At 40.2% G+C, this 16,976-nt stretch overlaps 1 protein-coding gene across 6 annotated transcripts in view; it reads left to right on the top strand.

Moving 5' to 3' along the window:
* Positions 1-16,976, top strand: part of SBF2 (SET binding factor 2) — a 277,867-nt gene that overhangs the window by 127,927 nt on the left and 132,964 nt on the right. For 5 of the 6 annotated variants that reach the window (XM_060177188.1, XM_060177191.1, XM_060177192.1 and 2 more), the window contains 4 exons: positions 1,902-1,979; positions 3,785-3,898; positions 5,518-5,646; positions 10,002-10,100. In XM_060177188.1, coding sequence (XP_060033171.1) covers positions 1,902-1,979; positions 3,785-3,898; positions 5,518-5,646; positions 10,002-10,100 — 420 coding nt within the window. The remainder of the gene's footprint in view (positions 1-1,901; positions 1,980-3,784; positions 3,899-5,517; positions 5,647-10,001; positions 10,101-16,976) is intronic. The other variant, XM_060177190.1, reaches the window with a different exon arrangement.

Below are 16,976 nucleotides of genomic sequence, written 5' to 3' on the forward strand. Positions count from 1 at the left end.
AGACAGAAACCTAGAGCACTGCTTCACCTCTTGTGAAGCTTCCCTGTGCAGGTGGGGACTGGTGGCCTGAACCCAGGTAACATCTGCACTCCACCAGGTGTGCCACTGCTTGGCCTTGATTTAAAGACATTTTAAAATATTCAATAATTGATTTGGTGTGGCGTGTGGATGTAGTAAAAAGCTGAGATCACTTCAGTCACTAAGGTGATTGAAAAGTTTAATGTTTCTAAATCTTTTAAGTTCTAAGTTCTTATAAATTGTTACTTAATGAATTTTATAATTATTTGAAGATTAGGTTTAGTTCTTTTCTATAACTTCACCTGTAATAGCTGTGCCACTATTCTGACCAGTGAATAGAATTCATTTGTATAACTAGTATGCCTTTCTGTATGGGTCTCTAACAACGGTGAGATCATGTGCAACAATAAAAAGACACAAGACTTTGGGGAGGGAGAGCACAAAGTGAAGCATGGGCTGGACCGCGTATCGCACCAGAGCAAGGGGCTCGGGAGGGGCTAGGAAGGGAACCCTGGGGCCTACGATATGCCGAGACTGTGTGCCTGTGTCAGTGGTTGTGCTGTAAATCATCAACTCCCTCAGTTAAAAAAGCAGGTAATTAAAAGAAAATTTAAAAAAGATATAAGACACAATAGATTGTCAAATGAATACCAAAAGTAAATGACTTTTGATGGATTACGTGGGAGCTTTGACACAGATGTATGTGAGCTTCTGGTTAATAGATAATCACAGTCAGCAGCAAAGTGTGTGAAGTGTATAATAACCGTGCGTGTTTCTGTGGACATGCCGGCATTATTACACTGTAAAAATGATTGCGAGATCAAGTTATAAGTAGTATCAATATTTTAAAAAGTACTGGTATTGATCTAACGTTGGTTTTCAAACTTAGATTTCAGGGGCATAGTTTCACCCATTTATGTGTGTGTGTTTGTACAGTTCACAGTACTCACTGCCTCTATCCCTATCCTTACCTCTACCCCCTGTACTGTTGATATTTTCATGTGTTGCTTCAGCCTTTTGGTTTCTTTCAGGCGCTCTACTAAAATCTGAGTGCTTGAAAATGGCTCTGCACGAGCAAAATTGGCCCCATACTGGTGCGGTTTCCCTCTCTCTGTGCCGATTTCTGCACGGGATTCCTTTCCTCCCTGCCCCTAGCGAGTTCTTCTGAAGTCTGACTTACTGTTACCGTCTTTTACTAAGAATTGTTGGACCAGGACCCGGGTTTGAGGCTGCAGGTGTCTCTCTGTCTCTCGCCCTCTCTGTCACCCCCTTCCCTCAATTTCTGGCTGTCTCTACCCAATAAATAAATAAATACAGTACAAAATTTTTTTAAAAGACTTACTGGTTAAATTAATTCTGTTTAATATTTCAGGTATTATAAATATATTTATACTGCTTGCTATATTTCATTGTACTTCTGTGCCTCTGGACTATCAGATTCATACGCTTATGCCCTTTCTCAATATTTCAGTTAATTGTTTAGTTACACAAAAAAACATAAATGCAAATGTTGTCTTAAATTTCAGCTATGTAGACAAACTTACGGCTTCTGCTCTGACTACCTCTTCTGGAGGCAGCTACCAGTTTAGTTGCTTGTGTTCCTGTCAGAACTTCACATTTTCGGTCATATATGCTTCTGTGCATTCACAAATACAGACTTGAGGACTATTTTGTTTTCTCTCCATATTAATGAAAAAATACTCTTTTTTCTGTAATATATCTTTTGATTAAGTACGTACCAAGCTACCTCAGCTGAGTGCATTGTACTTTATGGAGGTAGTACAGCATAATTTATTTGGTAGTGTTTTTATCTTGATACTTTGTGAAGAGACAAGTTTCTAATTTGTACTGGCCTCTCTCATAACAAGATTTCTGTGCCTTAGATCTTGCATCCGGATTTGGAAGTAGCAGATCATGCTTTTCCTCCTCCACGAACAGCTTTATCCCACTCAAAGATGCTGGTGAGAAGTTTAATGTTTAAATGTGATGCTGTACTTAATTGTATGCCTGCTAAAGACAACAGATCTGAGGTGAAGGACTTCACAGTGCTATACCTGCTTGAGCACACGTGTTACAATATCCTAGGACCCAGGTTCAAACCCCTGGTCCCTACCTGCAGGGAGGAAGCTTTGCGAGCACTAAACAGTGCTGCAGGTTGATATCTCTCTCTCTCTCTCTCCACCCCCTTTCACTCTCTCTGTTCATCCTTTCTCTTGTATGAATAAAAATATCTAGTAATCATTTTCCATCTCTTGTCTCATTCATCATAATCCCCTCGAGCTCTGCCCATTTGACAGTGCCACTCCTTAATGGCCAAGTAGCATCCTGCTGAGTGTGTAGCACCCTGCTTTACCTGCTTGTCAGTGCATGGGCACCGTGGCTGACTTCCTGCTGTGGCTATTGTGACTAGTGCAGCTGTGAACATGGGTGCGAATATTGTTTGAAACTGGTCTCTTCATGTCAAAAGTGCAAGTTTATTCGCAGAGGCCCCTTTTTATTTGCCAGAAAAATGTCCTAGAGATTAGCTTTGTGACCAGTAAAGATCCTCATCTACTTACACTCCTTTGACAAGTCAGTCAAGCATTTTCTGAACATTTCCATGTCATTTGAATAAGGGAGTGACTAAATGTGTTTCCTCATAATTGAAACTATGACTTTACTAAAATTTAAAGTATCTAAACTGATCTTAAGCCACACCTTACAAATTTTAAGATGTGTGTTCATGAATTGTATAAACTTGGGGGCTAGAAAAATAGCTCACCCATGGGGGTCGGGCGTAGCGCAGCGGGTTAAGCGCATGTGGCGCAAAGCGCAAGGACCGGCGTAAGGATGCTGGTTCGAGCCCCCGGCTCCCCACCTGCGGGGGAGTCACTTCACAGGCAGTGAAGCAGGTCTGCAGGTGTCTGTCTTTCTCTCCCCCTCTCTGTCTTCTCCTCCTCTCTCCATTTCTCTCTGTCCTATCCAACAACGATGACATCAATAACAACAATAACTACAACAACAATAAAAAAACAAGGGCAACAAAAGGGAAAATAAATATAAAAAATTTTAAAAGAAAGAAAGAAAATAGCTCACCTAGTAGAGTGGTGCCTTGCCCTGCACACAACCTGAGTCAGATCTGAGCCCCTGCTTTGCATGAGCTGCACTGCTGTGGTATTTCTCTCAGTCAGAAATAAAAATAGCAAGGATGTCAACCCAAAGGCACGTGTCAGGTGCTCGCACTGAAAAAAATCATTGTATAAAATATGGAAGAATTGAATAGACTTTAAAAGTTTGCTCTCTTGAAGGGAGGGGTGCAGAAGGTGACTCACTGGCTAGCGCACACTTGTTACCAAGTCAGGGGCCTGACCACCACGTGGGAACGTCTGTGGGGCAGACGCTGCACAGGCATGAAGCTGAGCACTGACGTCTCGACCCCTCCTCTGTCTTTCCCTCCCTTTACTGCTGTCCTTCTCTCGTGCTCTAAGCTACAAACGAGAAGGAGAAAAAAGACCGTTACGGTTGGTGGAGTCACGCAGATAAAGTCCGCTCTGTTCAGTGAAACAAGTTGGAACTCACCATGTCAGGATGCACAGACAAGACTTTCATGTAGGAAGTACAGATAGGTTCATTAATCTCTTTGGTTCTTATAGCTTTTAGGTTCATTAATCTCTTTGGTTCTTACAGATTTTAGGTTCATTAATTTCTTTGGTTCTTATAGCTTTTTGGTATTTCATTTACTCTTAAGGAAGTTTAACACCTAACGTGTTTTGTCTTCTATTTTCAGGATAAAGAAGTACGTGCAGTTTTTCTTAGGTTATTTGCACAACTTTTCCAAGGATACAGATCATGTCTACAACTTATAAGAATCCATGCAGAACCAGTAATACATTTTCACAAGGTAGGCTATAGCACCATACTGTATCTGTCCAAAATTCAGACTTTCAACTTAATAAAAGCGACTTGACTGTCATTTTCTAACCTTGCATTTTTAGTTTAAATGATCACCTTTTTTATTTTTGGATTGAGACAGAAGTTGAAAGGGGAGGAGAAGACAGAGAGGGAGAGAGACAGAGACCCCTGCAGCCCTGCTTCACCACTTAAGAAGCTTTCCCTCCGCAGGTGGGGACCAGGGGCTTGAACCTAGGTCCTTGCACACTGTATTGTGTGCACTTAAACCAGGTGTGCACCGCCTGGCCCCGGTAATCTTTAATAAATACTGTGGAACTCACATATTTTTTAAAAGGCTAACTTTAAGTTCACTTTTAAAAATTGTCAATTTTTTAAAAATATTTTTATTAATTTTTTATTTATAAAAAGGAAACTTTGACTAAACCATAGGATAAGAGGGTGCAACTCCACACAATTCCCACCATCCGGAACTCCGTATCCCATCCCCTCCCCTGACAGCTTTCCCATTCTCTATCCCTCTGGGAGTATGGACCCGGGGTCATTGTGGGGTACAGAAGGTAGAAGGTCTGGCTTCTGTAATTGCCTCCCCGCTGAACATGGGTGTTGACAGGTGGATCCATACTCCCAGCCTGCCTCTCTCTTTCCCTAGTGGGGCAGGGCTCTGGGGAAGCGGAGCTCCAGGACACATTGGTGGGGTCGTCTGTCCAGGGAAGTCTGGTTGGCATCATGCTGGCATCTGGAACCTGGTGGTTGAAAAGACAGTTAACATACAAAGCCAAACAAATTGTTGACCAATCATGGACCTAAAGGCCGGAATAGTGCAGATGAAGAGTTGGGGGCCACAGGCCCTTTTGAATATGACTAAAATATGCCTACTAGCTATCCAAAAAAATGTCAATTTCTGATTTCTCTTCCAGATTAATAGATCATATTAATTTTTACTATTTCAGGTACATGTAGTACTGCAGACTTCAAAACCCCTCTCCAGGGTTAAGCACAGGTGGCTCAAAGCACAAGGACTGGTGGAAGGATTCCAGTTGAAGTAGTTCTGCAGGTGTCTATCTCTCTCTCTCCCTCTCTGTCTTCCCTTCCCCTCTCCATTTCTCTCTGTCCTATCCAACAACGATGACATCAGTAACTACAGCAATAAAACAACAAGGGCAACAAAAGGGAATAAATAAATAATTTTTAAAAACCCTCTCAGAAGAAATATATTTTATAAAAAATTGTTTATGTGTGAAGACATTCATCCAGCTTTAATATTGCTATATAATTTAAAAAAAATTTTTAAACTTTATTTTCCCTTTTGTTGCCCTTTTTTTAATTGTTGTTGTAATTATTATTGTTGTTGTTAGCACAGAGAGAAATGGAGAGAGGAAGGGGAAGACAGAGAAGGGAGAGAGAGAGAGATACCTGCAGACCTGCTTCACTGACTCTCCTGCAGGTGGGGACCCGGGGGCTCGAACCGGGATCCTTACACTGGTCCTTGCGCTTTGCGCCACATGCGCTTAACCCACTGCACTACTGCCCGACTCCCTGCTATATAATTTTTTAACCAATCACTAATAAGTAATAAATTGACTTATTTCACATTTTGTTTCTTTCCAGACAGCTTTTTTGGGGCAACGTGGTTTGGTTGAGAATGATTTCCTCATTAAAGTCCTCAATGGAATGGCATTTGCAGGCTTTGTTTCCGAAAGAGGCCCTCCCTATAGACCCTGTGATCTCTTTGATGAGGTACAGTTCCTGTATCAAATGAATATGCCATTGGCGGACACAAGTAGCAAGATGACATCTTGTCATGAATGTCTTACAAGTTAAACATGAAACAATTCAGATATTTGCTATGCTTATCCTGTTTTGGTGTTTGTGATGTAGCACAGAAAAAGTATAATATTGAGATGTCTCAGAAGAACCTGAGAACCTTGAACTGATTTCACACTTTTTGGAAAAACTGTAATTGTGTAATTAAAAAATCACCATGGCTTCACTGGGGCTTAGACTTACGCAACTCCAGCACTGCGGGCAGAGGTGGGGCTGCTATGACTCAACATCAGAATGAGATTTCGTGTTACTTGGGATCTGTCTTATTTAAAACCTTCTTTTTTGTCACTTACCTCTGCTCGCAGTAGCCCATTCTGGTGCTAGAGCAATGAGTAGTGCTCCCATTTTAATTTCTGGAAGAGCTCTGTGGTAGAACAACTAAATCTAAAAGTCCCTTGAGTCTTTAAAAGAACGATACTTCTAGCTTTCAAGATAGTGGAGGACAGTACTAATGGGCATATTTTACTACTGGGGTGTGTGTGTGTGTGTGTGTGTGTTTCTTTAATGTAGTAGCAGGGAATAAACCCAGTGCTTCACAGATTAACTTGTTGTTGAGCCACTTCCTTGACTTAATTTTCTTCCTTTTATATTGGACTGCTGGGGCTCAGCACCTACACAACTGCACCGTTCCAGGTGGCTCTCCCTCCCATAATGGGAGGTGGGGGACACCACAGCACGCCTCAGAAAGCTCCCCCCAGCACCTGCTCTCATGTGGTGGTCAGAGGCTTAAACTAGGGCCTTGAGTGCGGTAATACGTTCTTACCGGGTGAGCCACCTCTTGGCACTTCAGCTTCATTTTCATTCTGTGTTTTGAAAAGAGAAGACAGGGAGGAGGCGGAAGGAGGGAAAGGGCACACACCCCAGAGCCGCACTCCATATGCTACCTGGAGCCTCGTTGTTTCTTTTGGGCGCAGGGGCCAGTGGTGGTGCGCTCGGTGCACGTGCTCTAGTTGGTGAACTGTCTTTGGGAGCTGTTTTTGGTAGTTTTGCCTTGTATAAAGATAAAGGTTTTGAGACTCTGTGGTCAGAGAAGGATCTTTTATTCTCTGTAAAGATAGCTAAGCATTCATAGGCAAGAGTGAAAGAATCAGTTCATTTTTAAGTTCTGAGTTTTGCGCCAGACGCTTCAGTCAGTAACAGTACAAAGCATAGGGAGATTTGGGGCAAAGCGCCCTTAGGTGGGCATTGTTTCTGGTCAGTTATTGAAGGGTGCTTCTCTGATACCAATACTAAACGTGATTGGAATAGTGCTTATCTAATGCTGATAAGTACCATCCTTCGGAAACTGAACTGAGGAGAGGGGTGGCCAGTAGCTTGTCTGAGAGAGCTGGCTCTTTACAGCGCACTCGGACCCAGCTTTGAGCCCCCACCAGCACGTGGTAGCCTGCATAAGGTGGAGTGGTGCTGTGGTGTATCTCCTTCTCTCTCTCTCACCCTCTGTCTTTAAAAACAAAAAAGAGTGAGAGCGCACTGTGGCCGTGGGCGAATAATCAGGCTGGTGTAGAGGCTCAGTGACAATCTTGGAAAGAAATCCTGAATTAAGTAATTGTTACATAATTTTTTTAAACTTTTTTTTAAAGACATTAATTCTGTCTTAAAATCACATCTCAAACTTACTCATTTTCCCCTCCACTGCCTCCTACTTTAATCCATCATTTCTTCCCATTTAATAGAAAATGTTGTTTTATTTCCATCATCACATCCCAATCCATTCTCCATGAAGAAGCAAGAGAAAATATTTTTATTTTCTAATATCTTTTATTTATTTATTGAATAGAAACAACCAGAAACTGAGAGGTAAGGGGGTGAGAGAGAGGGGGGGGAGGGAGAGAGAGGTAGAGAGAGGGGGAGAGAGAGGGAGAGAGAGAGGGAGAGAGGGAGAGAGAGAGACTCCTGCAGCCCTGCTTCACCTTGCAAAGCTTTCCCCCTGCAGGTGGGGACCGGGGGCTCAAACCTGGGTCCTTGTGCACTGTACTATGTTGCATAATGCTTTGTGAGGTTAGACTTGATGCTTTTCAGGGTCCTTCCCAGTTTCTATATTTTATTAGTCACTGAAGTATTTTGATAACACTGGTTTATATTCCTGTTAATTTTCTATCCAAACTTGCTTAGTAACTCCCTCTGGCAGCTTTACCACAACTAATAAGTGAAATTGATTACTTTTAGAAAACTTGTGTGCACAGCCTGTATTTTGCCTGACCATGTCTTTCCATTTTGCATAATCTGCTCTTAGAATCCCCTCCAGACTTTCTTGGAGTAAAAGATTCTGAAAATTGCTAGTCTGCATTAAGCCTTATTTCACATTTCTATGTTTATTATGCCTAGTACCTTTTTAAAAGTCTTTCTACATACATAAGACATGTATATATTTCTATGTATAATTATATTAACACTTCATATACATTCTATAGGAAAATAATGAAAAGGGAAAGACTGTCAAAGATTCCTCTTGGTTCTTCTCCCTTTTGTGTGCCTCAATTCTGTGTCCTGTGCACAGTGAAGATTTTAGTTTGACTTGTTGACATTACTTGAAAGCTACTGTTTATACTTATTCATGTATAAGTCAGCAACCCCCTTCCCCTAAAACAAAAAGAGAGAGACACTAGACTTTGGTCATTTCTCCTCCTTCTCTTCTTTGTCATCTAGTAGTCTTGCCGGGGAGCATGGCTTTGTAGGCAGAGTCTTTATTCATTCCTGAGAAGAGGCCCTTGCTTTCCTCTTGCCTAAGGAGGCCTACCATATGAGGGCCTTAGAGAGCTCTGAACGATATCTTGCATTAGGTGTGGTCTTGTTCCAAACTTGCATAAAATGAGCCTATTTGAAGAAATATTTCCTTTGATAATCTTTCAGAATCCTATCCTAGAATAAAGTCATAATTTTTCTTTAGTTTTACTAGTGACTGAATAGTGGTTTACGGGATTACAAGATTATGGAATATGGCTCCACAATGTAGGCATCACCGAGACTCTCTGTCCTCCCCCTCTCAGTGGTAGCTGCCATAGTCTCCTAGAGTCTTAGAGAGCGTGGCTGCTGCTTCTCTCTTTTGTTTGCTTTTGCATGTTGATTGTGTTTCAGTTCTCTAAATTCTACATAGGAGCAAAACTATGTGGTAGCTGCTTTTTTTTTTTTACAGCAGTGTTTGTTTGTTTTTTTATCTTCAGTTATTTATGGAATAGAGACAGCCAGAAATTGAGAAGGAAAGGGGTGATAGAGAGGGAGAGAGACACCTGGCAGCCCTGCTTCACCACTCATGACGCTTTCTCCTGCAGGTGGGGTGTGGTAGTCATCTTTCACCTCTGGACTTACTTCATTAAGTATGATCACCTCTAACTCTACCCCTTTGTCCCCAAGTACCTAGTATCATCTTTTTAAATTGCAGATTAGTTATTCCATGTAATACATATCCCATAACTTCACTGAACTCATAGTTTCATATTTTTGTCTCTTCCTGTGACTTTCTTATTTCCTAGATGAATACTCTGTTGCATCACTAAAAACATAAATTCATCTGTCTTTACCCCTGCTCCCTACCTATACACAATTTTTTCTATGTTCTTTTTTTTCGACATCCATATGCATACTCTCACACAGTTCTCCTAACAAATTAGTAGGGGTGAAGACTGGAGTTTACAGAAGAGTGTAAAGATCATCTTGTTCCATTTCATTTGAGATGAAGAAACTAAAGCTTAGGTTACCCTAAATCACACTGTCGACCAGAGCCAGAACTAGGCTCTGAACAACCTGAGTTTAACATTTGGTTCATGGCCTATGAGTTAGAGAAATGTTTGGAGGCTTTCTTTCCTTCTATAATTCATTGGGTAAGCAGGGCCTGAAGAAGAAGAGGGATTTTCTGAGTTCTGGAAAAGACTCCCTCAAAAGCAATAGGACCCTAAGTCATCAGAGAAAAACAGTAGACCTTCCAAAGACTTCTATCAACTCAGTGACTCTAGGAGTATAGTCTATGGAAATCTAAAATAACCTGTTTTATTTTTTAAAAGATTTCATAAGAAATAGACGAATTGAGAGGAAAGTCAGGAGGCGAGAGGCTGGAACAGCATTCTAGTGTACATGTCGCATTGACTGAACTCACGGCATCATGGTTTCAAGTCCAGAGCTGTACTGCTCCACTTCCACTAGAGTTATTAAAATGATTTGTTTTGGTAACACACATTCGTATGGTACTTTTGTTCATAAATTATATGAAAATATAAGTTTCTAATTTATCATATTTTGAAACTGATGTTTTGTCATTTGATTCTGTTTTCAAGTTGGTAGCTTTTGAAGTAGAACGAATTAAAGTTGAGGAAAGTAATCCACTGAAAATGATCAAGCATGTCCGAGAACTTGCTGAACAGCTATTCAAAAACGTAAGTATGCTATTCACTTAGAATGGATCAATAAATATATATTTCTTTCTTTCTCTTTTGAAAAACTGAAAAGCTTCATCTTTTTCTTATCTGATCTAAAACTTTTGGGACCGTAAGTTTAAAGATAATACGTTCGGTATGGTGTAATTTTTCAAAGTGATTTTCCTTTCAGTTACTGTATTATGGTAAGTATCTTAGTCACATTTTAGTTTGTCGTTTACCCTTGAAGTTTTCATTTGGGTCTCATTGAAGATTCATTCATTCATTGGAGAGTGAGACTACCAGGGCATTATTATTCTGGTGGGTGTGAGGCCTGTGACTTACAGATTCATTCATTCATTGGAGAGTGAGACTACCAGGGCATTATTATTCTGGCGGATGCGAGGCCTGTGATTGAACTTTGAACTTTCTGCTTCCATGTCTGGTGTCCTGCCCATGGATCCACATCCCAGCTCTTGATCTTTTCTCTTAAGAGCAGCTGGACAGCTCATTTATTTGTCAGTCTGCAGCTGGGGGATCTCACACGTGCGATGGCACTGTGCCCAGGTGACTTTTCACTCTTTTTATTTCAGGTACATAGGGACAGGGAGGGAGGTGTTGGTGTGAGCGAGCTATGCTTGGTGCCATGGCACTCCGTGACTTACTTGAGCCCAAGCCACATGCCGGGCAAGGCACAAACTGCACCAGATAAGCTGCCTTCCAGCTCCTGTTTATCACTTGAAAACCTTTCCTTAGTGATTTACCGACTTCTAACAGGAGGACAGTCCCACACCCTTCCCACCACCAGCGTTGTGCCCCCACTCCCTCCACTGGAAACTGCACTGCTTCTCCCAAGGTCACAGATGGGGGTTGACTATTATATATACACATTTTCCCCCCTATGATCCTGCCTTCTCTTTCTTTCTAAGTCACACCTACTACTTCTGAGTGTCCTTTTGTTGTTGTTCCTCTTCTGTTTCTGGGTCCTGGTGGAATTGGAGTTCTGAGCCCTCTGGTCATCTTCCCTTAACATTTTCCCCTCTGGGAGTAGGGACCAAAATTTTCCATGGGGAGCAGAAGGTGGGAGTTCTGGCTTCTGTCATTGCTTCTCTGCTGGACATGGACACTGGCAGGTGGATCCATATGCCCAGCCTGTTTCTATCTTTCCCTAGTGCCTGTTAAGCATTTTTTCTAGAAAAAAAAATTTTTTGTCTTACATATTCAGCACTTCTTTGAGATATGAACTGCAATAAATGAATATAGTAGAATGGTTACACGTCCCATGTATCAGAATCACTGACAACAATGATAAACATATTGTTATCTTAATGCCATAGTTTAGATAAGTTCAAGCAAATAGGGGATTATTACAAGACACAACTTTTGAGACCTGGAAGTTGAAGTAAGTCTTTTTCATTTTATTTCAAAGTGTCAGTTCTCCAGCCTGTTGAGTTGTTGAAATTTTTTTCTATGCATAAAGTAGCAAAAGAAGCCTGTTTCCTGAAGGTGGTGAGCATTGTTTCCGTTCTTCATACTTGTCCTCTGATCACTCACAACAGCAAGGGGCAGACCCAAGGGTCCCAGACTACAGGTTGCTGACTGGTTGTCTTGACCACACCTTTTCTGAAGGCCTGTTGAAATATATTTATTAATATAATTAGTTATTAATGATTATATTCATTTTGCACCATAATCATTTCCCCATGGTCCTTACTAGTTAACTTCTTTAAAAAAGTCGTCAAGCTGCTGATGTCAGATGACCTAGAGAAAAATAGTAACAAGCTTCTTCTTTTAGGTATTTGTCTAATACTTGATGTTCCTGTTCTGTAAAAATTATTTTATTTATTTTATTTTACTATGCTGTGCTCTGAGTTATGTTGGTGTGAAGGATTGAACCTGGGACATCAGAGCTACAGGCATGGAAGTCTTTGCATCACCATTATGCTGTTTCCCCAGCTCTTGACGTTCCTTTTCAGAAGACTCAGCATTACCCCCACTGCCCTCACATCATTACACCCAGATGTGAAGACTGTGGACTTGCTCTGCATCCTGAAAGGACGCTTCTCAGAAAGCGCACAGTAGTCACCTAACTGTCTGTCTTGAAATCAGAATGGATACTGACAGGAATCAGTCCCTCCCTTTTCTGAATGTGGCCATGTTTGCCACACACATAGAGTATTGCTTCCTAGATCTGTCTACTGTTTGGATTCTGCTCATGCTAGAGCATTCCTTGCTACAAAGATGCATCATTTGAAAGTAATGAGGTTTTGTTTGTTTGTTTTAAACAGCACTGCTCAGCTCTGGCTTATGGTGGATCGAACCTGAGACTCTTGAGCCTCAGACATGAGCGTCTCTTTTTATGGCCATTATGCTATAGTAGTGAGTTTTCATGTGCTATAGAAAAGCTAGAGCTGAATCATGCACTTACATGTTTAAAGACTTAAATCTATTTAAAGCCCGTCCTGTGACTCATACAAACTGACCAAGTATATGTTAAAAATTTAAAAAAAAATCCTTTTCATATTAAGAGACATGAATTTGTAAAAGTAACTTCAGTGAATACCATAACTCACCCATCATATTACAAAAAAAAAAAAGATCTGACTCGTTAAAGAAGCACCTCAGACAGAAATGACATGGCCATGAATCAGCTAGACACAGTGATTGCAAAATGAAATGGAAACGGGCCGGGGAAAGCATTTGTGCTGTATTGTTTTGAAGAGGCACACAGTGAAAAGTAGAAAGAAAACAACTTGGCAGGTGATCACAGAAACTTAAGAGCGGGAATATTCTCTGTACAGAAGAAAGGCAATAAGCTTAGGGTCTGGTGAAATATGAAATAAGCATTTGAGTACTAGAAAAAAAGGGAACTTGCAGTGGCGGGGAGATCAAGTGAATTTAGAAAAATGGAAATTGGCTAGTGACTACTAGGTATTTCTTCTGCTTGTTCAGCTTTTCAGAGTTTAATCCTTTTACTAAGAAAAGGTAGCATCTTGGAAAGTGTTGTAATGGGCAGAATACCAGATTTGTAAGCATGAATGAGGTTCCAAGTTCAATTCCTGGCACTGAATATACCAGATTTATGCTCTGGGTAGAATATAACATTATGAGAAATTCCTGTCAACTTTTTGAATAACAGTACATATCAGATGTTTACAACAGCATGTCATTCATGGAATTAAGTACTTTAGACATACCATCTCTAATTCTTACAAGAAGATAGGTGTCCCTAACCATCTTTTACTGTAGACAGTTGGCACGAACTCATTTACCTAGTCAGTGATTGCATCCAGACTTTAAACTCAGGAATATTCATCCATTTCAACTACTAAGTTTATATTATTTTACTGTACTAGTCTGACTCATCTCTGATTGGAAAAATTGTTTTATTTCCAATGAATAATTTTATACTTGTTCTTTAAAAGCATTTTAGTGTATTTTCTCATTTTATCTTGGAAATACTTCTATGATACAGACAAAGCAAGTGTTGACATGTGAGGAAAGTGAAGATTCTTTTCCGTGCCCATTAGGAGTATTTATTGATAGATTTTAGAGAGTAATAAAGCGTCAAATGATATTCAGCCTGAGACTGGGTTAATCCCTTAATATCTGAATGTTTATTTCTTAGGTATTACAAGACAATTTCAGAACTGTAAAATTTGTATAACCAGTAACTGATCAGGTTTGTGGCTCTGAAACAGGCTTGTCTCTATTACATGACAAGTGCACAATGCATTAAGGGAGTGTGCCAAGCCATTTGACGCAGAAACAGAAAATTCCTTATCGTCCTTAAGAACTTGAGTTTATTACACATAGCTTACACTAAGTCAACACAAAATAACGTTTCGACAAAATAAATATTAAGTAAATATACGTACTAAAGATTAAAGGACAACACAAATGTCTTCTATGCCTTAAGAAAATAACACTTATAAGCATCTGGTAATAGCTCACCAGCTAAAGTGTGCCTTACCAAGCCACGTTCCTGTGAGAATCTGTGTGCAGGTAGAATGGTGCTGAGGCCTCTCCCTCCCCTCTGTAATAAAGAGTGGGGGAAACAGCCTGGGGGGCCCACTCAGTGGTGAGACTGTACACAGGGTGAGACCCTGTGCTCATTTTCTGGGACTACAAGGGGCAGGGGGGAGAAACTTTGAAAGTAATTTAATTCCTTAATGAGAAATAGAAGTTACTCTTCGAATTTAGTCTGTAGCTCCTGAGTCTTGTTGGACCTCCTCTCTCCCAATCTACTTGGTTCTCTTGAATTTGACCAGCTCCATTTATCCATTTATTCAGTATGTAGCTCAATGCCAACCTTTTCTGGGTATAATGTTCCCCTCATAGCCTTCAGAAGAGGATTCATACATGTGGCTGAGAGCATGTGAGAATATCCCAGTGAGTTGTCATCAGACTTTCTTGGATACCTTCTAGTTCTGAGATTTTAAAGTTCATGATAGTCTCAGCATTACTGAAGTAGATACTTTACAATGTTAAAAAGTTCAGTATTATGGTAAAGTTGTGTTCTTGGGTCATGCAGGAAATTGATGGAAGGAGAAAAGGTGGTTCCAATGCAAGGAAGATAACCCAGGATGTTTTATTTTTAACTAGCCAATTTAAATTTTTTTTAATTTATATTTTTGTTGTCACTAGGGCTTCAAGACTGTAGCTGACTTGACTGTTAGGGAGAGAGGGAAAGACACCACAGCATGGAGGGGCCAGGCTCAACTCTGGGTCTTATTTACATATGACAGAGCTGACCCCTGTCAAGTGAGCTCTCTTAAAGGGATGACTTAACTAATGCATGCTAAAATCATCTGTCTAAAATTCTTTTTGGTCAACAAGACCCCACCATATAATTTGTTTCTGTATGACTAGGCTAGACTTGATGCCTGCAGATTCTGTTCAGATGTTTGCACATACTTTCTTTGTACTAGTCTGTAGGCTAATATAGCCTCTCTGCTTCATCTGAAGGGGGGGTGGAAACAAACTTAATTCAGTTTCCTAGTTTCTCCCTACCATTCTTTTATACTATTTTGTAATGAGTAGAAATTAATTGTAGGAATGTGAGTAAGTGTGAAATGGGTGAATTCTAACTGATTTTACCTATGCTTGGACTTTCTGGAGCTTCCTAAATAGTATGTGAAAATTTTTGGTGACTTTGGTAGTGGAAGAGGAGGATGGGAAGATGGAGCAAATGAGAGCAAATCCTTTAGAGAGAAGTTATGTTTCATAGCTGTATGTGTAAGGGAGCTTTGCAGATTATGCAGTGGAAGCATAGCAGACTTGCTGGGCTTGAGCCCCTGGACATCCCGGATACTGTCTGCGGTGCCAGCCGTATGCAGAGCTGAGCTGAGCTGAGCTGAGCTCGGGTCTTTTTTTTTTTTTTTTCATGAAAATAAAATTATTTTTTAAAAAATAGTACACTTACATGGCTTTCTTTCCTTTTAAAATTTTTTTATTTATTCTCTTTTGTTGCCCTTGTTGTTTTATTGTTGTAGTTATTGATGTTGCCGTTGTTGTTGGACAGGACAAAGAGAAACAGAGAGGAAGACAGAGGGGGAGAGAGAGACAGACACCTGCAGACCTGCTTCACCGATTGTGAAGCGACTCCCCTGCAGGTGGGGAGCCGGGGCTCAAACCGGGATCCTTTACGCCCTATGCCCGGTCGTTGCGCTTTGCGCCACGTGAGCTTAACCCGCTGCGCCACCGCCCGCCTCCCCCCTTACATGGTTTTCTTTTCATGCCCTGTTGTTGCTCCTACTTTGTGAATCTCACTTTGACTTTTGAATCCTAGGTATTGCTGTGATAGTATATCTAGTTAGCTGTTTTCTCCCTGTGATTTATTATATTGTTATCAGTAATTACTAACTTCACACACAATGCTGACATTAAAGCAGGCCAAAACGAGAACTTTCTAAAGCACTAAGAAATTAATTGGATTTGTGGTTTATATAGTGCTGTTTTTAAATATTGTTTTGAATCAACAGTACTACATAAACATATGCTGTTCTATAATTTGATAGTTTTCTCAAAAGTTAAAAAAAAAGAGAGAGGACTTGAACTTTTTAAATAAAAAATGGTAATTTATTATCTCTTGTGGATATTCCATTGCCCATTGAAACAAACAGATTTTAAAATCTTTTGGAAGAACAAAACCCCAATACAGGAATGACCATTCTAAGTCACATAAGATGTATATACCCTTTATATTTCTACAGAAAGTTAGTTTTACTAATAGAAAATTTGAATCTATACTTGCAGTATTTATACTCTGCTAATTTTGAAAAAAGGACTTTTGTTGTTTCTGTTATGAAAAAAACAAATATTATGATTATTGTTAGTCTTAAGTCAAAATGTAAATTATTTAGATTATTATGATGAAATGAGGCCACCAACTGAAAGACAACATTGGCAATTATAAATAAAACCATCCTAAGTATTTCACAAGTTTTATGTGAACATGTATATATATAGTGTTAGTGAGTAGAAATTAAGGGAGCTTCTAAACATATGACAGTAGGAGGAACTTGGTAGACTACTGCTTCCACATCCAAGATCAGGACAACGAGTGTTTCAAAGTCCTTTGCCAGACTTAGTTGCGTGACTATGGAAAGACTTATGAGGATGAACAAATTTAGATATTTTCTTCTGTCTCTCTTATATTTGTAACTAGATAGCTCTAAAGAGTTTGAGCACCACTTGTTGATGTTTATGACTTAGTTCATGATTATTTTGGTTTGGGCTGTATTTGAAAGGATCTGTATAACCTGCTGTTTCGTGTGATTCTGAATAGCTGTGCACGCTGAAGAGCTGTAAGTAAATCTTGCAGGAAACTTGCGAACCTCTAACAAACTCACGCTGCCTTGTCATTTCCTGCGGCACTGATGGGCAGCCAGAAAC

This window comes from Erinaceus europaeus, chromosome 17 (assembly GCF_950295315.1).
Source record: "Erinaceus europaeus chromosome 17, mEriEur2.1, whole genome shotgun sequence".
Lineage (NCBI taxonomy): Eukaryota > Metazoa > Chordata > Mammalia > Eulipotyphla > Erinaceidae > Erinaceus > Erinaceus europaeus.